This window comes from Amblyomma mixtum, chromosome 8 (genome assembly GCF_055824585.1).
Source record: "Amblyomma mixtum isolate Tamu chromosome 8, ASM5582458v1, whole genome shotgun sequence".
Lineage (NCBI taxonomy): Eukaryota > Metazoa > Arthropoda > Arachnida > Ixodida > Ixodidae > Amblyomma > Amblyomma mixtum.
Genome location: NC_143019.1, coordinates 773,259 through 798,117, shown reverse-complemented (window position 1 = coordinate 798,117; position 24,859 = coordinate 773,259). Strand labels below are relative to the sequence as shown.

Here is a 24,859-nt window from a genome sequence, read left to right as displayed (position 1 = left end):
AGTGGGTTTATTTACATTTTTACTTCATGGTGATTAAAAGTGAGACTTTTCTGCCACATTCGTTGTCGACTTTTATATCCTTCTCGTTCCCTAAAGTCCATAGGTTGAGGACGCCCACACCGGAGTGGGAGGGGCCTAGAGCTTCCACTTGTGCGCACAAACACAACACCGCACTTAGGGTCACGCCCCCGTCACATGTTGAGTCTAGGGGAAAGAAGGTTGTCGTCGAGGTAGCGTGACTGCTGTAGGTGGTGGTTTCCGGCCAGCCGAAGGTGCCCGCGGGTCACTGACATCTAGCTGTTCTTCATCAAATGACACCCGCCGCTCGAGGCCGGAACGCGAGGTCACGAAAAGGCCGGAAAGTGGTTCCGCGTGCTTGGAGATGTTCGCGATGGTTGGGGATGATGCCCGCCCGCTCGTCGCGGTGCTTGGCACGCCTAATAAGAGCCATAGGAAACGAGGCTCTTTGTTCCCCGGCATGGTCCCGGCAATTGGGGAATATAACGTCCGTCTCCCCGTGGCGGCGGCGGCGGCGTTCGACAAGTGCAGACACTTCGGAAAGGGGGTCTGGTTTTGCTTAAACTTCAGCCCCTTCGTTTTGGTCCTGCACTCCGACCGGGCAAACTCGGTCATTGGAATCAGCTGTCACCTGGGTCCTCTCCGTGCGGCCATGACGGCAGGCCCGAAAGTAATCACACTCAAGTTGCTCGCAGCCATATACAGTAGAAACAGGCGTGCTGGCAGCTTCCAAACGAGACCCGCTGACGACGATCTCAACAACGCATTGCTCTGGCGAATGACTTGTGGCGAACTCCGTAGGTCGCGAATGGCAGTAAGGCTAATGCCATTAAATTATGTGTGTGGCACCGCGCGAATGGCATTAAAACCTAATGGCATTAAATTCTTTCATGTGGCACGGGTATTACCGTTGGAAGGCATTAATCTTTGCCAAGCGGCATCGAGGAGGAGATGACATGAGGGATGGTGAAGGAATGAATTAAAACCCGACGGGCCCAGCGTCAGTCTCTGGGTTATGGTAAAAAGATACGCCATGTGTTCCAGCGAAGGCTCCAAATTATAAAAAAAAAAAGGCTCACTGAGGGGAAAAAGTGCTTTGCGCGGCCTTCTTTCAGTGGTGGCGAATGTGAGAGATGAGGCTAGTAAAGATTTTACTACTCCGGCTCAGTAGCCGAGCGCCATAGCCACTCAGCTACCGCGGCCTGCCTACCACGGCAAGCCGTGATTTAGGGGCACGGGAGCATGTCTCGAGCGCAATGTATCTCATTCAGCGCTTCACATGCGAGGCGCTGAATGCGACACAGCTCATACGATAACGGAAAACATTATTCAAGCATTTTGGTTTGCTTTATAATTTGTTCTCTGTAGTTTGCGAAAACGGTGCAGGCAGCTATGAGGTTGCCTTCAGACAGCAAGAAAAAAAAAAACGCTTTGCGCAGGCACTAAAGTTGTTTCTGACGACATCAGAGCTCTCTGTACGGAACTATCTTCCAAAAATGGTTGGTTTAGTTTGGTTTATTGGGGTTTAACGTCCCGAAGCAACTCAGGCTATGAGGGACGCCGTAGTGAAGGTCTCCGGAAATTTAGACCACCTGGGGTTCTTTATCGAAAAAAAAAAACATGCAATATGGCTCTTTGTAAATATGGCTACATTTTTTTTTTCACACTTATTTGAGAAGGCATTTAAGGATTGCCAATGGGGATTTTCCTCTCCGTAACAATGCTTCATAGTGCGACGTTTAAAAGGTTAATTTGTAGTCATGTTAAGTTTCATAGCTTCAACTATTAAAGTACTAAAGTTAGGCCTCAGAGATTATAGTAGCAGGTGGCTTTTGACATCCAAATCAGTTTCCAGATATTGAAAAACGCGACTGTACTTAGCGCAGCTGCATAATGAAATGCGTCAGAGCCACATCACGAGCGCCCATCACTATGCGCCGGTGCGCATGTCGTGTGGCCTCTGTCAAACCATGGCAGGAATGACGAAACGGTTTACTGTGTCTAAAGCCGGGCGGCTGCGAAAACATAAAAGGTGGCTATGATTGGAAGTGATTAGAAAACTGGTGGCTCAGAAGTAGAGCTGTGACATAGTTAGAAGTGTAGGAGCCCATATTGAAGGAAAAAGGCGAACTTTATTAACAATTTACAACACAGTTAAACAAAAATAAAAAAAGGCGAGCATGGTGGCTGTCGCCACCACCCTGTTTCAAAGGGGACCGTCCGTCCGTCCGTCCGTCCGTCCATCCATCCATCCATCCATTCATCCATCCATCCATCCATCCATCCATCCATCCATCCATCCATCCATCCATCCATCCATCCATCCATCCATCCATCCATCCATCCATCCATCCATCCATCCATCCATCCATCAATCCATCCATCCATCCATCCATCCATCCATCCATCCATCCATCCATCCATCCATCCACCCATCCATCCATCCATCCATCCATCCATCCATCCATCCATCCATCCATCCATCCATCCATCCATCCATCCATCCATCCATCCATCCATCCATCCATCCATCCATCCATCCATCCATCCATGTCAGTATATATGGGAGGGGGACCCAAAGAAAACCAGATGTTTTGTATAAAAACTTTCTTTATTAACATCTGCACAAAATTCCTTCAGTCACCTTCAAAGTACTCTCCACTAAATGCGATGCACTTCTCATGTCTTTTTTTCCCGCTGTTTGCACCATCTCTGGAACTCTTCAACTTTGATATCGTCCAGTGCCCTTGGCAAAGCTGTTTTTACAGCCTCCCCATAATCAAAACGCTTCCCTTTTAGAGTTTTCTTCATTCTCCGAAAGAGAAAAAAGTCAGACGGGGCTATAGGTATGGTAAATACGGAGGGTGGGAACAACAGGCCAGCCCCAGGCCAAACAGTGGGTCGCATTTAAGGCCGTGTGTGCGGGGGCATTGTCGTGATGAAAGAACCAGTCACCTGACTGCCAAAGTTCTGGGTGTTTCCTCCGCACATCCACTAGCAGAAAGTTCCAAATAAAAGTGCTGGTTAACAGCCTGGCCAAGGGAAACAAATTCTTGATGCACAATTCCACGTACATTAAAAAAGGCAATTATCATCATCTTCACATTCGACTTCAACTGTCTTGCTTTTTTCAATTTCTGGGTCATACGCGTAACACCAAAGTAAAGTTTCTCAGGTTCCCTATCTTTGCACCAGAGGTGCCCCGCCAGAGACGGTTTGTTCACTTGAAAGACCGAAGCGTTTCTTCGCACCAGGGGTGCCCCGTCAGAGACGGTCTTGTGATGAGTTGACACGCAGGGGTAAGACGAACACTTGAAGTTTATGTACAGATATTTACATTGCATACAAGCTCAGGCACTAGAGACAAAATTAAACCAACAACAAAAAGGTGGAACTGGCTAACACAAGGGGAGGCCCCTACTCGGCATAGCCGAAGATGCATAGCATCTCACCTTAGCCCAGAACCCCGCTTCCAGCTCCGGGGCCCGGTTTTAAAGCCCTAAAGGCCCGGCCCACATTTCGTAGCTTCCAATCATGTTGTGCTCTCAACATGATTGGTTCTTCAAGGGCATGGCCAGCTCTCCAGCTTCAACAAGGTAAAACCACCCTCTCTACCACTAAATAAACATAAAAACAAACACAAATACACATTCGTGCCAGTACGTGCGCGAATCGGTACCGCGGGGCGGGGGCCACCCGTACTTCCTGACGCGTTCGTGAGCGGCCGCGTTCCGAGAAAGGAGACGCTTCGCTTTGAGCGCTCCCAGCCGCGTTCCGATGTCTCCCTCTCCCTCCGATGACCCCGCGTACACTAACGATCCCTTACAACCAACTCTCATCACCTGTAATGAATTTGGTCAAGAAGTTTGGATCACTTTCAATCTCTTTTTTTAAGTCCCGGTTCAAATTCAGTCGAATGTTTTTTTGATACAGTGTGAGAAGGCGAGGAACAAATTTAGCGGAAACACGTCTCATTTGCAACTGCTCAGTCAAAATCCACTGACACGAGCTCCAACTACCGCCTGTATCTTCTGAAATTCGGTCGATCGTGAAAGACGATCTTCGTTGATTTTGTAACGGATTTTTTCAACGTTTTCATCATTTCAAGACGTTGAAGGACGCCCAGAACGAGCATGGTCTTCAACACTCATCTCACCACATTTGAAGCGCCCAAACCATTCGAATATTTGTGTGCGGCTGATAGCATGCCAGGCAGCACCGAAACATTGCGATAATGTTACATTTTTGTTATGCTCAAATGTTATTTCAATGTCCTTAATGTCCTTTTTTTCTAATGTTTTTGTAATGTTACATATAAATGTTCGAATAAACTTCCACAAACATTTATGAAACATGTAAACAACATAAATGGAACTTTCTCGAAAATGGTGAAGCAGCCCCGCGCACAAGCATGCAGGCCTGCCAGTGGTGACGGCACTGTCACAAAATTCGGCGCATTTTTGAAGCAAACAAAGAAAAACAGCGCCGCGCGGACGCGTCTCGACCAGGGGAGGAGGAAACCCCCGCGGAGCGCCTAGCCTGCGTGCGTGTGCTCTCTCTCTCCTTCACCACCGCTCACCGCCACGGCGGGCGCCGAGGGAATGAGTCATACACGAAGACTTCTCTGGAACATCCGAGTCGCTTCTACAGCTGACGGGGGGAAGAGGGGGAAGCCTTGCGTGCGCTAAGACGTGTCCCCCTCCTCTGCACTCGGAAGTCGGCGACGCCGCCACGATGGCGCCACGCCGGAATACGCTCGAAACTTCGAGATGCGACCGCCGTACTCTGACCAATGGGGACGCGCGGCCGGCGAGAGAAAGAAAGGGAAACTACACTGGAGATGCTGCGTGTATGTGCGCGCCTACTTTGGCGCGTAGAACAAACAGACGTCAGAGCGAGCCTATAAAAGAAGGACGCTGACAGCTATCAGTCAGTCCGGACCGCCGTTTAAGCTTCATCGAAGCGCGCCCGTTCGACTCCCGGGAAAACACCACTCGGCCACCATCGGACCAACGAGGCAACAATCGCCAGTCTGCGGGACGGCATCGTCGTGGAACTCTGGTCGTCGGCCTGCCGCAGTGCCCGGTGAACAAATTGTGTTTTGTTTGTTTACCTCTCTCTCTTGTGTTAGTGCACTTTAGGTGCAATATTGCCTTTGTACTGTAGTCTCTCTCTCGAGTTTAACTTTGCACGCGTTGCATTGTTTTGTTAATCGCTTTGTATGTGCTTGTACTAGTGATTGTGTAATCCTCTGTATCGTCTCTTTGCTGTATAAACTTTGTTTTGTTTGTGAACCTTTGGCTCCGACCCATTCTCTGGCTTGCGACCAGCGAAAGCTGGGCACCGAACGCCCAAAAACCTCTTGTCACTTGGTAGCTGGTCTCCGCTGAGCGTGCCACGCTGAGTCGAGGGCATCTCCTTTGAGTCCGAGACCGCTACCCCCACACGCTCTAAGGGTGTCTGGGAGCTTCACGCTAAAAGTGCGCGAAGTCTGGGTGACAGGCACACAACTTACAACACTTTGCAAGAACCAACAACAAGAGCGACACCTTCTCCGCTACACTACAGCACAGCAACTCGTATTCACTCGCCTCCAAACGGATATCATGCCGCCGAGCTTATATACTCGCCACTGCGGGATGTCCCAGGAGTGACAGTGGGGAATGGGTAATAACTAAAGTTTCGTGACAAAATAATGGGGCTCTTCATGTAATCTATGGCGAGTACTATCTAAGAGATGTGGTTACAAGGTACTGTTAGTTGAAAAACATCTTTTCTCTAAGAACAGTGAGAAAATGTCTGGAAATCCGTGCTCGAAATATATTTGCAATGTTGTTTTATAGTTGCGACTCTAACATTATAATAAAATTTAGAAGATTACATTAAAACAACGTTTGTTTAGAATGTGAAACTAACGTTTCCTATGTAACTTATAATGTTATATGTTAATTTTTAATGTAAATGTAAAGTTACTATACAACATGTAACATGCCTTATTAATACAAAAATTATACTGGTACAACATAAATGAGAACGTTATTAGGTGGATAAAGGATTATTTGAGCGTTAGGCGTCAATGTGTTGTTGTCAACGGGAAACAATCGCATGAGGTGGCTGTAACATCAGGGGTGCCTCAGGGATCCGTCTTGGGCCCATTACTGTTCATAATTTACATGAATGACATCTTTTCAGGTATTTCTTCATACATGCGTCTTTTTGCGGACGATTGTGTATTGTATAGAATTATTAACGATCAAAGTGACTGCGATGCATTACAACAGGATTTGTGTAAAGTGGCCCAGTGGTGTGAGAACTGGGGAATGCATATTAACTTACAAAAATCTGTACATATGTGTTTCACTAAAAAGAAGGTTCCCCATATTTTCACTTATAACATAAATAATAGCAGACTGCTTTCAGTGTTGGAATTTAAATATCTTGGTGTATATTTAACAAGTTCAATGTCTTGGCATCGTCACGTGCATTTCGTTACTGCCAAAGCCTGTCGTGTTGTAGGTTTCCTGCGACGTAACGCTAAACTTTTCCCTTTAAAGACTAAAGAACTGCTGTATAATACAAACGTTAGAAGCATACTTGAGTATGCTTGCACAGTCTGGGATCCGAAAACCTTGCTTGACGTTCAAAAGCTAGAAAGAGTTCAGAATTTGGCTGTTCGTTTTGTTTTCAATAACTATGGGCGATATTTTAGTGTAACGAGCGCGAAAAAATCTTTGGGTTGGGACTCACTTCAAAAACGTAGGAAAGTACTGCGTTTAAAATTATTTCATAATATATTTCATTCTAGAACTGGAATAGACAGAACCAAATATATAGCCAACCCTGATTACGTGTCTTTACGTAGAGATCATTCACTTAAAGTTAAAGAATACAGGTGCCGGACTGACCTTTTTAAAATGTCTTTTTTCCCCAAAACGGTTTCGGAATGGAACAAGCTGCCTGAGGAAGTAGTGTCCATATTATCAAATGATTCATTTTCTTCCATGCTGTGACATTTTTTTGTGTATAATTCCGTGTTCTTTCTATCTCATTGTTATCTTTTTTTTTGTAACCACCTGCACGCGGTGGCATTTGTGTACTTTTTCTTCTACCCCCCCACTGTAATGCCAGCCAATGGCGCTGTGGGTATGATGATAAATAAATAAATAAATAAAAAAAACATTACTCCAACTTATACATAACATTTTTATAACACTATTCTAATGTTCGGTGCTACCTGGGATCCTGTTTAAAAGCCTGTTGCAACATTTGGTACGCTTCCGTTGCCAATTTTTCAAGCAGGAAAAAAAATTTCAAACACACTCTTCGTTCTTTTAAACTTGCCATAAAGAATCCCAGGTGGAACAAAAAAAATTGAAGGCTTATCAAGGTTAAGCCCAGTGGATGCGAAGCATGTCCTTAGCGTTTGGAGGCATCTTGACCGCATACACGCCCGGCGCAAAGACGCTGGCGCGGTTGCGGGCACAGAGACTGACGCGACGGCGGGCGCGCGCCGCCTCATCCCTGGCGTGACGTCACATATCACGTGATGCAGCGATGGTGGCGCCGCCGCCGCGTCGCGCGCGACGGCGCGAACCGAAGCGTGGAGGCCTCCGCCGGGCGACGTCCGACGGCGCGATATGGATATGAGGCCCCATCTGCAGCCGGTGTGACGTCCTCACGTGACGTCATGTCAGGTGACCTACTTGAAGGTGACTTGAAGGTCAATGGTGGCCACCGCCGGGCGTCGCGCGAAGGACCGAAACCTACGTTAATATGCTTCGCATAATAACAGCAAGCGAAATATGACACTACGCTCAAATGTTAACCTACAAATTGATGCCGTCTGCACAGCTGTTTCGTGAAGGTCTCTACTGACCCCATCTAGCGGTAGAACTTTACTATGGCTATGAATGAAAGCGCGCTCTCAGTGTTTTTTTGGGTCCCCCCTCGTAGTCCAGAGCAGCCCAGGCAGGGAACAAAAGACACATGACACATAAGCTGCTGTATGAGGTGTGGGTGTGGCAGCGTGCGCCGAGAAGGCCAGAATCCGCCCTTATCATGCTGCCGTTCTGCGTATGCGCACCCTCTCCTCCTCCAGCTGCATTGGTTGAAAACCACAAACCGCTAGCTTCTACTGTGCAGTTCATGCATGCGACAGGCTTAAGCAACAGATGTCATCAGCTGCCAAACAGACACTTGCCATCTCCCATGCGCAGTTGGTGCCCCGTGATACCAGATGACGTCTTCATTGCAAACGAGCGCTTTTTTTATTGCGTAAGCAATATTACGACAGGTTTGAGCCCTTCGCGTCGGGGCGGCCGCGAGGCACGTTTGACCTTGAAGGGCGGCTCGAGGCGCGGCGCACTATCCCAGGTAGCACCGAAACATTGCAATAATGTTACATTTTTGTTACGCTCAAATGTTATTTCAATGTCCTTTTTTTTCTAATGTTTTTGTAATGTTACATATAAACGTTCGAATAACCTTCCCCAAACATTCATGAAACATGTAAACAACATAAATGCAACATTCTCGAAAATGGTGAAGCAGCCCCGCACAAGCATGCAGGCCTGCCAGTGGTGACGGCACACAACTTACAACGCTTTGCTAGAACCAACAAGAGCGACACACTACAGCACAGCAACTCGTATTCACTCACCTCCAAACGGATATCATGCCGCCGAGCTTATACGAGGTCTGTTAGAAAAGTATCCGACCTTTGGCCGTAGAAAAAAAACTTGCATAACTGGAGCGTTCCAAACCTAGTCACCTTCAAAGTAGTCTACTTGGGACTCCACACACTTCTCCCAGCGGTGCTGCCATTTTGGGAAGTATTCCGAAAAGGCCCCTTTCGGAATGGAGTTTAGCTCAGCTGTCGTTGCAGCCATAATGTTCTTCCTTGTCTGAAATCGCGCTCCTTTCAATGGCCTTTTGATTTTGGCTACCAGACAGAAATCGCAGGGGCCATATCAGGAGAGTAAGGAGTGTGTTGAACTACAGGAGTCTGGTTTTTCGCCAAAAAAGTCTGAATCAAGTGCGAGGAATGTGCGGGAGCATTGTCGTGATGGATGCGCACTTTCCTGTTGACCTCAACTCCGGGTTATTGGGCCGCACAGCATCACGTAGGCAACAAAGGACACTCCTGTAGCACTCTTTGGTCATTGTTTGACCCTGTGGAGTACGTACTCGTGGTCTGCCACACAGAGGGTGCCAAAGAAAGCAGTCAGCATCACTTTCACATTGCTGCGCACTTGGCGGGCCTTCTGAAGTCTTGTGGACGTGGAATGCTTCCACTGTGACGACTGGGATCTGGTTTCCGGGTCGTACCTGTACACCCAAGACTCGTCACCAGTTATTATGATGTTGATTAAGTCGGGGTCACTGTTTGCGGAATCCAGCATGTCCTGTGAGACTTCAACACGAAGCTGCTTTTGCTCCACCGTGAGCAGCTTCGGCACGAATTTCGCCGCAACTCTCTCCATGGCCAAATCTTCGGTGATAATGGAATGTGCGGAAAAATTGCTCATGTCCACCTCTTCCTCAATTTCTCGGATAGTCACGCGACGGTCCCGCATCACCACAGCGTTCAGTTCGGCAATGACCTGGTCATTTCGGCATGTTGATGGCCGACCGGAGTGTGGCTCGCTCTCCACCGATGTGCGGCCATCTTTAAATCAATTGTACCACTGTTTAATCTGTGTGCTACTCATAGCATCTTCACCGAAAGCCGTCTGAATATTCCGAATGGTTTCCACTTGGCTGTCGCTCAGTTCATGGCAAAATTTGATGGAGTAGCGCTGCTTCTGTCACTCCGCCATTTTCCTTGCAATAAAAAAACCGACGAGAGCACTGCGCACCGCCTCACTCAAATGCTGCTTCCCAGCGACTGACCCTATCGGCAGGCGGGAAAAAATTCGTGCATGCGCACAAAGGTTCAAGGTCACGTGATGCAAGCGCGCTTGTTTCATATCCATCAGGTGTTCGCAAAAAAAAAAAAAAATAACGCCGGATACTTTTCTAACAGACCTCGTATACTCGCTACTGCGGGATGTCCCATGAGTGACAGTAGGGAATGGGTAATAACTAAAGTTTTGTGACAAAATAATGGGGCTCTTCATGTAATCTATGGCGAGTACTATCTAAGAGATGTGGTTACAAGGTACTGTTAGTTGAAAAACATCTTTACTCTAAGAACAGTGAGAAAATGTCTGGAAATCCGTGCTCGAAATATATTTGCAATGTTGTTTTATAGTTGCGACTCTAACATTATAATAAAATTTAGAAGATTACATTAAAACAACGTTTGTTTAGAATGTGAAAGTAACGTTTCCTATGTAACTTATAACGTTATATGTTAATTTTTAATGTTAATGTAAAGTTACTATGCAACATGCAACATGTAACATTACTCCAACTTACATAACATTTTTATAACACTATTCTAATGTTCGGTGCTACCTGGGACAGCTGTAGCCGCGCCGCTGCCGAGTGGAGGCGCTGCCCTCGCCGCGCTCTCGCCAGCTGCGGAGTCTGGAGAGGAGGCTGGAGAATGGGGCGGGGGTATAAATTGCGTTCGCTCGCTTGCCGGCTATGTCGTCATGCCGCCTGATAAACAGAAAGGGAGGCTACATCGGCTTGACGAAGCCAGGAAACGACAACGGGCTTCGGAGACAGATGAACGCGAACAGCGCCTTGCTAAGCAGCGCGCTCAAGACGCTGCTAGACGGGCGCACCGCGTCTCTATCGAAACCGAATCGTCTACAACCGGTGATGATCCCGAATGGAACGCTATGAATGCTTACGCAACCTACCAGGTTTAACCAAAGTTAAACCCCAGCTAATTTTTCTTTTCTTCAACCAGTTCTCGCTCACTCCCCAGAGGGCGGCACCACGCCTTGCGAAAAGGCGGATTCACTGCGGCGCTGTACAGAGAATCCCGTTTCCGAAATTGTAAAAATTGATATGCCCACAACTGTTCAGACAATAACCTCAAACTACCACCGGCTAAATGTAGTACAAACAAAAACAAAAATTGGTGCAGAACACCGTGCGGACAACCACACCAAATGTCCATTCTCAGTGAAAATCGATTCTGTTATGAAGAAGCGCAGCTTGTTGGGCCAGTTGGTGCATGGTAAGTGGAAAACCAGCGGAAAGGACGTGTTCGCAAGCAGGAGACGTACACAGGACAACACTTGTGCTCAGACTTGTTTGGCAGTGGAAGATACATTTTACTGCTGAGAAAATGGGATTCAAAACAGGAAAACTTTCTGCTTGCCACTAATTCAAGTTAGTGGCGTCAAGACTGAGAAAGACTACTAATGCGATCAGTGCTTGGAAGGGAATGGCAGTGTAGTCGTGTCACAATCCACGCACTAAAGGCGTATGGATGAATTGATTACCACAGTTTGCGGGGTGGCGACGCCTGCGATTCGTTTTTTGACTTTGTCCAGTTTGTAAAAGCTCTGTTTCCAATAAAAGCATAGCTTTCTTAAGATTCTCATAAATGTCCAGTCATTCAAACGTGGTCATCTACTGGTATTGGTCAACTTAAATTTGAACTCAGCGTCCCATTAAGTACAGTCTTGTTTACTTACAGCCTCCAACGTTGGCTCTGATATGCTGCAACAGCCATACTTTTTACCGTAACAAGCCGATATTTAAATATTAATGCATACACGATGAAACAGATAGTGGAGCTGAAAGAACGAATGACTTCGAGTACTCCATGTCTGAGAAAGAACAGAAGCCGTTATGCGACATAGGTCAAACGCTAAAGCAAGAAAAGACATCAGATTTAAAGAAAGGTGCCAATTTAGATATAAGGCCGTCATGAAGAACTAAACCACAAGACAATTATTTGGAAAACGGAGTTTTTAAGTGTATGCATTTTTTTTTTTCAGCCAAGCACAAGTGTCCTAGTTGAGGTTATTTTTACTAACTGCAACACAGTTTTAGTCACCAATGATTCTCTGGGAACTTGGCATTCCACTGTTACAATGCGAGAACAAGACGCTTGCCTTGATGCCCTAGTCTAGATGCAAGGGCCCGGTATGATTTAATGGCTGCTTTCAACAATATGACCACTAAATATTGGAATAATAAAGTTCCAGGAGCATCTTAGCAAATTAAAACAGGAAAGCACAATCCATTCTGGCACTTGTTCTGAGGTTCCACACAATTCTGCAGCGTGCATAAATCCAGGTAGTAGTCGCCCACATCAGTGCCCATGGCAATGGTAGACTGCCAGCGCAGATTACTACATTGTTATTCTTTAATGCACATTTCACACAATGTGCAGAAGTTAGAGCAGGCATTGTTGCAGCAAGCTTGGTGCACTATACTTCGCAAATTCTTTAAATTTAGTGCGGCTGCTTAATGTTCACCTCCTTTGTGAATATGTTTGTATATGATGCCTTTTCAATGAATTTTACGCTAGTAGATGAAGACAGTCACTGTCAGAGGACGATAGACACCCAATTTTAGTTCTTTCAAATGATATATTACACATTAGAATTAGAGGCTTACTATGTGCCTCTTGGCTACGACTGGTAAATAATTTACAAGTGAATTTCTTCTTGATGCTGTTTCGGTTTGATCAACTGGACGATTGCTGCAATGTGTTGAAAGTGTTTAGATCATATCAGGCAGAACAAGAAAACAATACAACCACTGACGCCTCCTCTATTCTCATTCCAGCTCTTTAAGCAAACTGGCCCAAGCATTGCAGTGGATTATAATTACCTACACATCAGCTATTATATTACATTTTTTATGTGCGCCAAACATAAACACTCCCAACTAATCATAGCAATCATCCGGCTCATTAAACCAAAACAGCCTCAAGGACAAATACAAATAGAAATTATTCAGCGGAAGTAAGTGAATGTTACAGGGTAAACCATGAATTGCAATGCCTAACGCATCATTTGAAAGAAGAAAACATGCAACTAGAACTAGGTGCCTATGGTACTTTAAACAGCCCTTTCGACCGTATGATTGGAAACAGCCTTGCTAGATACGAAAGGTGAAAGAAAAGTGGCGGCATCTCTGTCATTATTAGAAATGCAATGAAATCAATTACATTACAGAGACAGAAGGCATGAAACTGGATGCTATACAATTAAAAGAAGTGAGAAAAGCATCGGTGGATTTTAAAATGGCACGGTAGGTAACTATGCAATTAAAAGAGCAATGCGTACACCCACTTCTGTTGAGAAGGAAACGTACCTACTTTAAAGTTCGAGAAACAAAAAAAAAATCTCCGCAAACACCATTAATGAGATATTACACGTGCCAGACTTCTACCCAGTAGAACCGGAATGAAACACAATTCCCAAGCCCATTATTCTAATCTTAAACATTCAGGATTCCCACAGAACTGTCAGTGCGAATGAAACACTGCTGGCAGTGCAATGCTTACAAAGCCACCTAATACGTACAAAGCTGTGTCGGAGACCCATGCCTGCAGTAGATGTGGCATCAACATACAATACAGCTGCGAACTAACCTTATCAGTGCGTAAAAAAATCATCCAGAAAAAATGAGTCCAAATGTCAGCAGTTAGTATTTATTTACTTCAGGGCCACTTTACCCTGAGTACAAAAGCCTGAGGGTGCCTGCCTCACACGTCTAAATGGACTAGGTTATAAACATAAGAACACCCTTGAACCTTTTAGCTGCAGTGAAATAAGAAAGCTCAGGCTGCATTAGCCTCGCGTGACAAACAGCCTCCGCTCGTCTTCTTCAGGACAGTGTAAATGTCCAGAGCTTCCCCTGGAGGGATGCCATAGCCTTCCTTCAATCCCTGGGGGTTCGAAGGCGTCACACAGTCCATGTCCACCTCTTTTCTGAGCACAGTGTCAACTTCCACACTACTGAAGAATGCCACACTTTGCGGAAGGTCCCGCATGCCTAGCCTCCAGGCAAAATAGGAACGCGTCAGCAAGTTTGTCACCTGTAGAGCCAAGGCAGCTCTGTACCTGTCCTCGGATGCAACCAGAAAGCGCACTTCATCATGAATGCTGACGGCAAAGCGGCCACGAATTGCAAAGTCTTCCATGAGCCACCTCATGGTGACCAGCATCAGGTGAAGGTAGTCCACTGCAGAGCTCTGCACGACCCAATTGATGCGGCTATTGAAGAAGTTGGTGTTCACAGCAGCAGGCTCCAAGGCACGGCTGATGCAGCAGCCCAGGACAGGAGTCTTTGGAAGCTTTGAGTTGGCAATGGATTCAAGCTTGTTGAACATGTGAGACTCGCTTCCACCAGACCAGATCTTACGAGCACCATGAATGTGGACGTTTTGGCCGCCAACGTTTTCACTGGCATTCACCCTCACACCCTTTGTCTGGGCATACATCATCTTTGCCTTGGACGCAGCCTCTTGGAGAGTCAGCCTGTGGTTGAACTGCATAAACAGCCTTTGTGCGAATGGCAAACCAGCACCGTAGATACGGGCATAGTTGATAACTTTTGCCTGATCCCTGCTGATGCCAACAGATTTGGCAATGCGGCTGTGCATGTCTGTGCCTGCTGCCTTGTTGCCTTGGAGGGTCATCCACCCAAAGGCAGTACAGCCATGCATGCCCCCAAAGTAGGCGTCTGCAAATACAGATGCAATCCAGAGCTCTTGCGAGTCCACATCAGCACCGACAATGTGGTATCCCTTCGGAGCTTGCACCATGCATTTAAGTTCACTCCCCACACGATCCTTGTACGCATTGCTTGCGGTCAGCCAGGTTGTCTCAACTCCTCTTCTCGTCACTGTGCCAGCTGGAATGATCCGCGGCAAAATGACGCCATAGTCTGCACAGCCATCGGGTTCCACTCTCCCTGGCAGTTCCTCTCTATCAAACCACACCACCATCTGTCCCATGATGCGGTCACGAGCATTCTTCCAGTATGAAATCATCTTGCTCAACGACAACACCTGGTTGGCTTCTGGATTGTCACTGGACTGAAGGATGCCGTCAGAAACCTTAGGCAAGAAGTCTTTTGCCAGTGGATTTCCAACTCTTTTATGAGGGCCATCCTTGTGTGGGAGCCTGAAAAAATTACAGCCTTCTATGCCAATGTCTGTGTCAGCATCTTCCTGCACTCGCGGAGCATCGGCTCTCTCCCCTAAAGCCCTGCGCCAGAGTTCCTTTGCTCCCTCTTCTGGGATGTTTTCCAGCTTTTTCCACATTGCATCTGCGTCACCGCTCTCCACAGAACAATTTTGATAGCCACAAACCTTCAGAAACTCCGCAAATGGAAACCTTGGCATTTTACTGTTGGTTCCCTCTTCATTCCTAACAGGTGCGGTAACAACAGACCCATCATTTTCGGTTTTCGGAACCAAGTAGCCCCAGCCGTGCTTTTCATCATAGTGAACAGGGTAGCCGTCCCACTTCAGGCGAAGTAGCTTAGGCACTGATCGCATTTGTGTACTTATCAGGTATGGTCCAGGAGCCCATTCTGGGTTGTCCTCGGGTTTGGCTGGCGGCTTCACACAGAAGTCTCTGTACCAAGCAGGATAGCCAGGCATGAACGGCTGCACCTTGTACAACAACTTTGATGTATCAAAGACGTGCTGAACCTGTATCAGCAATTCTTTCTCAGAGGCAACTGGACTGCTGTTCTGGCTGGCTTCCAAAGCTGAGGCTGGCTTTGAAGGTGGATCAGAACAGTCCTCCAAATGTTGCGGGCTCTGTCTCGAATTTGGTGGTGTTATCTCAGAACTGACACGGGTGTCTGTTTCTGATCCATCTTTGATAGCATCAGACATGTTTGCCAAGATTTCCCTAGAGGCTGCCTCACTGGTCTTCTTACTTTTCTTTCTAGAAGCATTTTTTGGAGTAACCTGTGATTCAGCAGGGTTTTTTTTTATCCTAATGCTCTGTACTGACCAGTCAAGGTCCCAGAGCCACGGATCTTTCTTATATGCCTCGTCGTGTAACAGACGGCAAGATGCATTGGCAATGCTCGTCAACATCTGCTTCAGCTCCTGCTGATAATCTTCATAAATGGAGTCTGCTTCTTTGAGGTAGCGTTCCCAATTCTGGTTAACTGGCAGATATGCCGTCAGCATCTCCAACATGCCTGCAAATGACACAGGGTGTGGGAAACGCTCAAAGTATAATGGAAGCAGCTTTCCCAGAACAACATGGGTAGCCACCACGTCATTGGCACAGTACGTCATGAGCTCATGAAAATTGTCCGCAATGTCCTGCAGCGTGCCACTCACAAAGGTGTCCCTGGATTCCTTCTTCAGCATTTTGCCCCCAGAGTAGAGCTTGTACACATCTGCCAGATTGTTGAGGGAACTGAGGTCTTGCCACATTTCAACAGGCGGACCACGCGTGGTCTCCGATGTCTTCTCTGACTTGCTAGCCATGGATAAAGCTCGCTGGAAACTCGTCAAACCTGAAACACACATGTGGAGGGACAGAGTGTCCAGAAACCTGAGGCGGCTCCCTTCAATCATGTACTGCTCCTTGATGAAGGACCTGTCGAAGCCCACGTTGTGGCCGACTACTATTCTAGCCGGCGACTTTTCCATACCGGTGTTTCTCTCCAAAGGTATGAGGTCGCTCAACTTTATCCGCTCTTTCCACCTGAACCGCTCGCCGACTAACTGCGGGCTGCACCAGGAGAACCAACACTCGCCAGAGGCCGCCGTCGCTAACGTCGGGTAGTGTCCCTCTCTCACGCACACCTCGACGTCGAAGATCAGCGACGTCTCGTCGGGGCAGTCGACTGTTATCGCTTCTCTTCCGTCGTTGACGTACTTCGTCCATCCTGGCGCGAAGTTCCAGAGAGACGGCATGCGTGGTAAGGGCGTGGCGCTCAGTTCTGCAGCGGCGTTCTTGTAGTCTTTGGAATAGCGGTGGCCAAGCTCCAGGAAGTGCTCCTCGAGGTTCGAGCCTAGCAGAGGCGGTAGCTTGAAGTCGACGGCTGGCAGAGGCGCGGTGTCGTGACCCCATAGCTTCTGCTCCTTCAGGTGAAGCACGCTTCTTTTTACGGCGTCGGGGACGGGCTTGTCGCAGGCGCCACCGAAGACTTGCCGGTGCAACCCAGCCGACAGCATTTGCACTCCGATGGGGTTGAAACGGCGCGCGTTTTCTGGTTCCGCGCTGCCGCTGCAATGATCCGGCAGCGCCGTTTCGGAAAGCGAAGCCGCATTTTGGCGCCGCCTGAGAGCGACAGATTTATCACGAAGGAAAGACAGCGGTACACGCAGCTGGGCTAGCATCAGGGGTTGTCACCACGAAAGTTCATGAAGATATTGTACCGCAATTTCGCTAACCGCATGCGCCTTGTATCCGGCCATGCGTGTTTTGTTTACGTTGGCTAGAGGTAGTCTGCTTATTACTCTAAAGAAAATAATAAAGAATTGAAATGTATAGCAGCGTCACCTATGGGTTGTTCATGTCATGTGGGCCTAAAGCCCACATTAGTTCTATGACCACAAAAATTACAAGATTGTCGAGGCTCTGCGTAAAGAATCTGTCTTAATCCTTCCGCTTTTTTTTTTATAGTAGACTACTATTGCTACAATTTTCTAAGTAACTGCACCTCTTCCGAGTATCTGTTGAAACTGCTCTTGAGCTGGCCAGTGAAATCAAAACCATCAAAACGCTTGCCGTAACTCTGATTATCAATGTACTGTATTATTTTGTAACTATAATTTCTTCAATACACGTCATTTTAAGTCAAGTGCAAAGGTTTGTGTTTCTGCAGGACAGTTTTGCAGCACCGAAACGCTTGTTTCATGGAGAAGTGCATCGTAGCTCTATGCACTTCGTCTTTCCTCACGCGGAAACCGAAATGAAACGAGGAGTGAAACAACGTTTTAAGGGATCTAAAATGTTGTAGTGAAACCCGTTAAAGCCTTTAATCAGAATAACTGAGCAATACTAACAAACAATAAATGCATCTTTTGTGACAATTATATTGTTTAGACAGATAGCTGCGCCATCAAGGAGCTAAAATTAACACTTTTTTAAAGTAGTTTTGGGAATAACTTTTGCGTTGCAAACTTTTTTTTTCAGGCCGTTAATGACAAAATAGCGTTTAAATTTTAATTTTTCGCCAATTATTTGTGACTTGTAGAGGAATGTTGTTTATGCGGAGTCTTACAGCCGGCAGGATTAGGAGGCAATGCTCTGATTCAAACGAACGCCTGCAGGCGCGCAGATGTCGCCACTCCAAAATGAACCCTTCGAACGTAAACATGGCCGATGATGTGCGGCAAGCTGAACCAAATTCACCCGCAAAAAACATGATGTCAGGTACGTTTGGACGGTAGTAGCTACGCATGCATTCGAACCGCTGTCCTGCACTTGTATGGAAGGAACTGCGGCCCGAAGTTTTGGCGGAAACAGTTCGAGGACCGGCACCCATTGTATTGGCCTCCTAGGCCTTAACCGCTCCTTGCATTCGATCGTTGGATTTGTTCTATCTGTTCTGTCAAGTGAGCGATGACTTCCTCGCTGGTTGTTTTTAATGACTCCTCGTCCTCTGCGTGAATGCTGCCGATATATTATTTTCAGTTCGCCGAACGTATTTACGGGCGTTTCTGTTTGGACGTCGTGAAGTGCGGTGTTGTGTGCGCTTGTGACAACTTGCTTTTCCGGCTTCGCCTTTCAGACATCAATCACGACGAAGCAATACTTGCGCAAGAAAAGGAAATTGAGCGTGAGGTAAGTGTGTATTCCTTTTTTTTCTTGCAGCGCCTCTTCAATGCCTCCTAGCATAAAGTTCCATCGCACGCGCGGGTTTGTCGTAGCTTCGCATACCGGTGCGTCGCGCGGCGTCAGCGTCACTGGGTGTCGGATCTCGGAGCACCTAAACGGTTAAAAAAGAGCGTGTTCCACTGTGTAGTCAGCTGTTAAGACGTTTTTTTCCCGTCCCTTCCTCTCTATACAATTTTTTTAGGTCGCTTCTGTGCTGAAAGACGCTGCGGCGTTCAGCTTTCATAATGAAACGTGTTCCGAGGAACGCTGGCAGATTTCTCTCATTTTCGAAGGCAATATAGGGAACAATGTGGTGCTGGGAACGGGAACCCTTAGTCGCATCGACTACTCTAGCCTGTGCAACATATCGATGTTTAGTTGTGAGCAAATCAAAGCCTGCTGCACTCATATTTTTCGTTTTGTGAGACAGGGTAGGGAACGGCACAAGCCTGTGTACAAATGGATTCTGGTGCAATGAGACTGCCATGTTAAGGCCAAATACTCTGTCGGCATATTTTTTTTCCAGGGTCTATTTGTGTGCATTGCCATAACCCATAGCTGCCGGGGTTGTTGCGTGTACCCTGGCATAAATTGCGATGATCATAAGTATGCAAGGTTGAATAGTGTTCAAATGCATATTAGAAAGCAACGTTTTTTGTTTTTTTTTGCCGCCGCGGTGGCTCAGTGGTTATGGTGCTCGGCTGCCGACCCGAAAGACGCGGGTTCGAACCCGGCCGCGGCGGTCGAATTTAGATGGAGGCGAAATTCTAGTGGCCCGCGTACTGTGCGATGTCAGTGCACGTGAAAGAACCCCAGGTGGTCGAAATTTCTGGAGCCCTTCACTACGGCGTCCCTCATAGCCCGAGTCGCTTTGGGACGTTAGACTCCCACTAAACCAAACCAAATCAAGCCTATGGGCCCTGGTGCAAAATCGTGCCTTGTAGAGCTCTGCAGGTTTAATTGTGATAAAAACTACATTCTATAGTTTTACAGGTAGCTAAGCGACATGTTGAAAAATATTTCACACCATACCTCTGCAACAAGATTTCTTCTTTCAAAGCATATGCCCGAAATGTTTTCAGATTGTAGTGGTGCCTTTGTGGGAAAAAACTTCATGCACAAAAGCGAAAGTAAAGGGATTATTCTGTTTTAAATCTTCCTGGTTTAATCCAATGCATTTCATGAAATGGACGTTCAACAGAATGTCCCGAATGTCAGGCTCGGATTAAAATTAATGCTGCTTATTTCGGCACCTGTTACACAGGCCGCGCAACTGCAGACAACTGAAATCAAGACTTTGGAGCTCTGTAAACGCAATCAATTGTCACTTGTTCGAGCCAGTGCCCATCGCACTGACTGTTGCCAGATGTTGCATTGCTGACGTCACCTTTAAATGAGCTTCGAAGTTGAGTGACCTGGCGGTGTGTTTTTTTTGTTGTTTTTTTACTTGTTGAGGCATTAATTATAGCACACTGCTGTATTGTAAAAACTGTGACCGCGTTTAAACTGATTTTGTCGGCGTTTTTTTTTCTCTCTGGCCAGTCAGAATCAAATTGAGCTTGGGATGTTTATTATTAAGAAACACGGCCTGTTTCATGTGTGTATCTGGTTGGTGAAGCAAGGATGGAGGGTTTCCCCACCCAGCACTTTCCGAAAGTGCGTGCAGTTTCCTAAATATAGGTATTGCTGCCATCGGCTGTCTTCTGCAGGTCACTTGTATGATATCAAGTGCTTTCTTGCATCATTACCTCTCAGATTAAACCACTCCGTTGTCAATTTAGAGGCGGTAATCACAGTCGCCAACTCGCTTGACGTGATGGTCAGTGTCAAGAGTTTGAACTCAGTGGTGGAAAAGGAGTTCTGCTGCTTTAACACCACAATTTTGAGAAATTAATGTATTTCACTGCCAAAGGAGCAACAACAAAGTCAGAGAGCTGAGCGGTCAAATTTTGCTTGGAACAAAGATTGGCATGGTGTTTGGCTTCACTGTTTTTTTATGAGGCAAAAAAAAAAATGGCACCCCGCTTAAGCGATACATGTTCCTGCTGGTGTGCCATGCGCTTGTTTGGTACACCGGTTTGCTGCTGTTTATGGGGTTCTGTGGTGGCTGCCTGCTAATATGCTTGCACCGGCAGACAGTCAAACCTCGCCACTGCAAAATTCATGGGACCCTTGAAAAACTTTGCTGAATTGGAATCTTCGTGGCCGTAAAATTAGCAAAGAACAGTGTTGGATTGGATAATCAATGTTTGTTTCCATATCTTTGATTTAAATACTGATTCTGTCATGCATGTATTTAGCTGATTATATGCCATAAAACATTGTCACATGTTTATGTAGGCCCAGAGGCCCGTAGCAGAGAGCATAGAGAAAACTCCTAAGAGAAGAGAATATTTGACCTTTGGCTGCCGAGGCTTGATATATCTCTCTGGATTAACGCAGTCAAGCCGAGCTTTTGCTTGGGTCTGACGAGGATATGTCACCTTTGACAGCTTTCAACTCACCGTCAGTGCCATGGCGTGTTTTTTGCAGTCCCATTGCATCACAGTTCTTCGTCGCAGTTTTCCATTGATATCGCCGACCTATCGTAACGCCCGTCTCACGGGCACTTTAGATCCTAATTGAATTCAGTCTGCATCTAGGATTTTGAGCGCGATTGAAGCATCCAGTGCTGCACGGGCATTTCTGATGCTCATTGAGAAATTGCCCTTATGTACGCAGGGTGGCACCAAATGTTAAGCCACGATCCGTAGTATGCTATGTCCACTTACACAGTGCAACCAAGGCCTGTGGTCTCGGTACGAAAGTGCGGGGTGACGATTACGATCCACCCAACTTCTTTTTCTTCGCCGACATTCTGTTGTCAGCTGTGTGACAAGACGCAGCGGAAGCGGTCGCATGGTCGGCTCGCTAACATGTGGACGGTAGCTTTGTTTGCGCCGATGGTAGAGCCTGGGGCTGAGATTATTGATAAGTCTGCTTTTTTGTAGCAGCATGGCGCACTAAAAAAGGTCTGTCATGCGGTTTGATCAGTTTGACATGTTTGCTTTATTAAACTTGCCTTCATTTCTATAGCCTAGTGAGATCAAGAGTGCCAACGCCCGCTTTGAGTTGCGCTTGGCACCTCAGGTGCGCATGGAGAGTCGTGATCATGCCAGGCAGGATCGGGATCGATTGCGCTTGAGAATGGTGTGACAACCTTTGATCTGCATTGAATTCGATGAGCATTGACCCAGTGAGGATCAAAAGTGCCCGGGTGTGTGACAGGGGTGTTAGATCCTGCTGATAACTTGTGTCTGGAAAAACAGCTGAAAAAACTGTCTTGAATAAATAGCGCGAACGAAGACGAGCACAAAAGACAAGAAAATGGACGACGCAGCGCTGTGTCGTCCATTTTCTTGTCTTTTGTGCTCGTCTTCGTTCGCGCTATTTATTTAAGATGCTTAAATCGGCCAACGCTGTTTGGTTATGCTGCACCAATGCACTGTCATTGACAACCAAGTGATTGGACAGAGCCCAGACGTGGTGAAAAATAAAAGTAGGCAGATAAGCCAATGCACCCAAGGCAAGCACTCCATCAGCATTCGCTTGTGTAATTAGGCTTTGGGTGCTGAGCTCAGCCTGGAAGCCGGAGGTCCGTCATTTTTGGATGCAGTGACTCTGATAAGATTAGCAGATAGCGAAACAGCAGTTAGTATCTGCAAAGAAGGAGTCAGGGTTGTGAGCAGTGTTTTGTGATTGTGGCCCTCGGGTCGCTAGGCCGTGCAGTTTTTATCCGGGCAGTCTTGGTGTAGGTCTCCGGAATTAATTCGACCGCCTGTGCAATTTCGCGCCATCTCAGCGTGCCTGATGTGATGTGTACACCAGAGTGATGGGTCGCGGCAACTTCTGTAGTGCTTTGGGGTGCACAAATTCTTTGTCTGTGACAACGGGCGTGATCTACCATAGGTTTCCTAGCAATAAGCACCTTCGCGACAAGTGGGTGAGAGCTGTCCGCCGTGTCAACTGGTCTCCGAGGAAGCATTCCCGCTTGTGCTCGAAACATTTCGCGCCAGATTGCCATGAAGACAGCGTGTACTTCAGAGAGAGCTTTGGACTCGCGAAGGTTTCGTTCAACCGACGCTTGAAGGCATATTCTGTGGCAACGTTATTCGAGTACAACCGCCCATCACAGTGGCCAGTTGAACGAAGCGCGCCCGTCAAGAGGAAGCGGTATGTTGGATTATGGCGTGAACTCACTTCCAAAAGCTCGCCGTCGAGACAAAGCTTCGCAAAGAGAAGACTGTTGGTGGTGCATGCCCCTGTAAGGACGTTGCTTAAGTTGTGAGCAGTGTTTTGTGATTGTGGCCCTCGGGTCGTTAGGCCGTGCAGTTTTTATCCGGGCAGTCTTGTTGTAGCCTCCCGCTTGTTTCACGGTATGTTGGATTATGGCGTGAACTCACTTCCAAAAGCTCGCCGTCGAGACAAAGCTTCGCAAAGAGAAGACTGTTGGTGGTGCATGCCCCTGTAAGGACGTTGCGCACCACGGCAACGTTCGGGCAGCAGATTCTTTCATCAGGCTGGGTCGGCCAGCACTCGCCACACGAACAGCTGTCAGCGGGAGCATCACATTAACTTTGTTCTGACGACTGTGTCACAAATGCATGCACGAGAAATGACTCAAATCAAGTAATCAAATCAAATAGTAATAAATCAATCAAAAGTAAGAAATCAAATGACTCAAGTCAAGTAAATGACTCGAGTAACTTCTCCGAGTTCAGACCGTCTCCACGCTGGAGGTGACGCAGCCTGTGGTGTAACTCGGCGGGCTCGCGCAGCGGTCGATCATACCTGAAAGGCGACTCGTCCAGTCCAAAATCGTCGAATGAGTCGTTTTCTAAAGACTCGCTGGTCTCGGAAAAGCTGTTCTCCGCGCTTTCAGTCATGTCGACAGCGCGGCTCAGGGTAGTTGCAATACCTTCGGGGACTTCGCAGCGCGGCGAACCCGTCAGTGACGTCACAGTCAATACCGCACGAAGGCACCTCCCCGGTTTCGGTTTTGCGGTTTCGGTTTCGAGTTGTGCGTTTCTTGCTGTTTAAAAATTATTTTAGGGTAACTTTTGAAAACCTTGTATCGTACACATTACAGGAGGTTCTTAGGAACACAAATAAGCCATTAACTTAAAATGGCTGAAAAATCGCCGGAGTTGCCCTTTAATGACACCCTGATCGAAGTCAATAGGAAGAGATGGGCTTGGGGAGGGCATGCAATGCGAAGGCAAGATAACCGCTGGTCCTTAAAGGTGCAGTGAAGAGGAATCTGAACTAGTCTTTTTGCCGCGGGAACTCAATCTACACGTTCCGAGCATTCTTAGAAACTTCGATTTATTGCCCTGTGTTGCCGATTTCCATAATTAAATCGAATTAATGGCCGGCTCCCGCATATTTTTTTTAATTCTCCCCGTACAGTGGGCGCAGTCTACCAACGTGCAGAGTGCCTTTCACCCAGTCCCTTGGCGACTTTCCGCTCTGCCATCGGCGGAGTAATACGTAGTAATCCGTAGAAGCAAATAGTCCGCGCGTATTTTTATTTCTGCGGGCTTATTTTGCGGCTATATTATCTGCGAATGAAACCATTTATTCACGGAAACCCAAAAAACAAAATAAAGCGAAATCAAAGCCTCCACGGAGCTGGCTGAAAGGCAGTCCATGCGTTGGTCGACTCCGCCCACCGTACGGGGAGAATTAAAAAAATAAAGGCGGGAGCGGGACGTTAATTCGATTTAATTAGGGAAATCGGCCACACAGGGCAATAAGTTGCAGTTTCTAAGAATGCTTGGAACGTATAGATCGAGTTCCCGCCGCAAAAAGACGAGTTCAGATTCCTCTTCAGTGCACCTTTAAGGGTAACGGAGTGGATTCTAAGAGAAAGTAAGCGTAGCAGGGGGCGGCAGAAAGTTAGGTGGGCGGATGGGATTAAGAAGTTTGGTGGGGTACGGTGGCTGCCGCTGCGAAGGTCAGGGTTAATTGGAGACATATGGGAGAGGCCTTTGCCCTGCAGTGGGCGTAGTCAGGCTGATGATGGTGGCTTTCTCCAGTGAGCAGGACATGCAGTCGCGCGGGGTGCACATTGCTGCCACCAT

General features: G+C 47.1%; 2 protein-coding genes across 2 annotated transcripts in view; one reads left to right on the top strand and one right to left on the bottom strand.

Annotated features, from left to right (window-relative positions):
* Nucleotides 1–13,574: 13,574 nt before the first annotated feature.
* Nucleotides 13,575–17,339, bottom strand: PolG1 (DNA polymerase gamma, catalytic subunit tam). The gene has a single exon (XM_089556330.1). It carries the CDS (start codon nt 17,252–17,254, stop codon nt 13,718–13,720), a length of 3,537 nt encoding a protein of 1,178 aa, XP_089412456.1. The 5' UTR covers nt 17,255–17,339; the 3' UTR covers nt 13,575–13,717.
* An 819-nt stretch (nt 17,340–18,158) lies between these two features.
* The window catches only part of LOC149331105 (ubiquitin thioesterase OTUB1), a 45,711-nt gene continuing 39,010 nt past the window's right edge, over nt 18,159–24,859 (top strand). The window contains exons 1-2 of the mRNA XM_089556329.1: nt 18,159–18,293; nt 18,652–18,704. Of these exons, the coding sequence (XP_089412455.1) occupies nt 18,215–18,293; nt 18,652–18,704 (132 nt within the window). The 5' untranslated portion in view covers nt 18,159–18,214. The remainder of the gene's footprint in view (nt 18,294–18,651; nt 18,705–24,859) is intronic.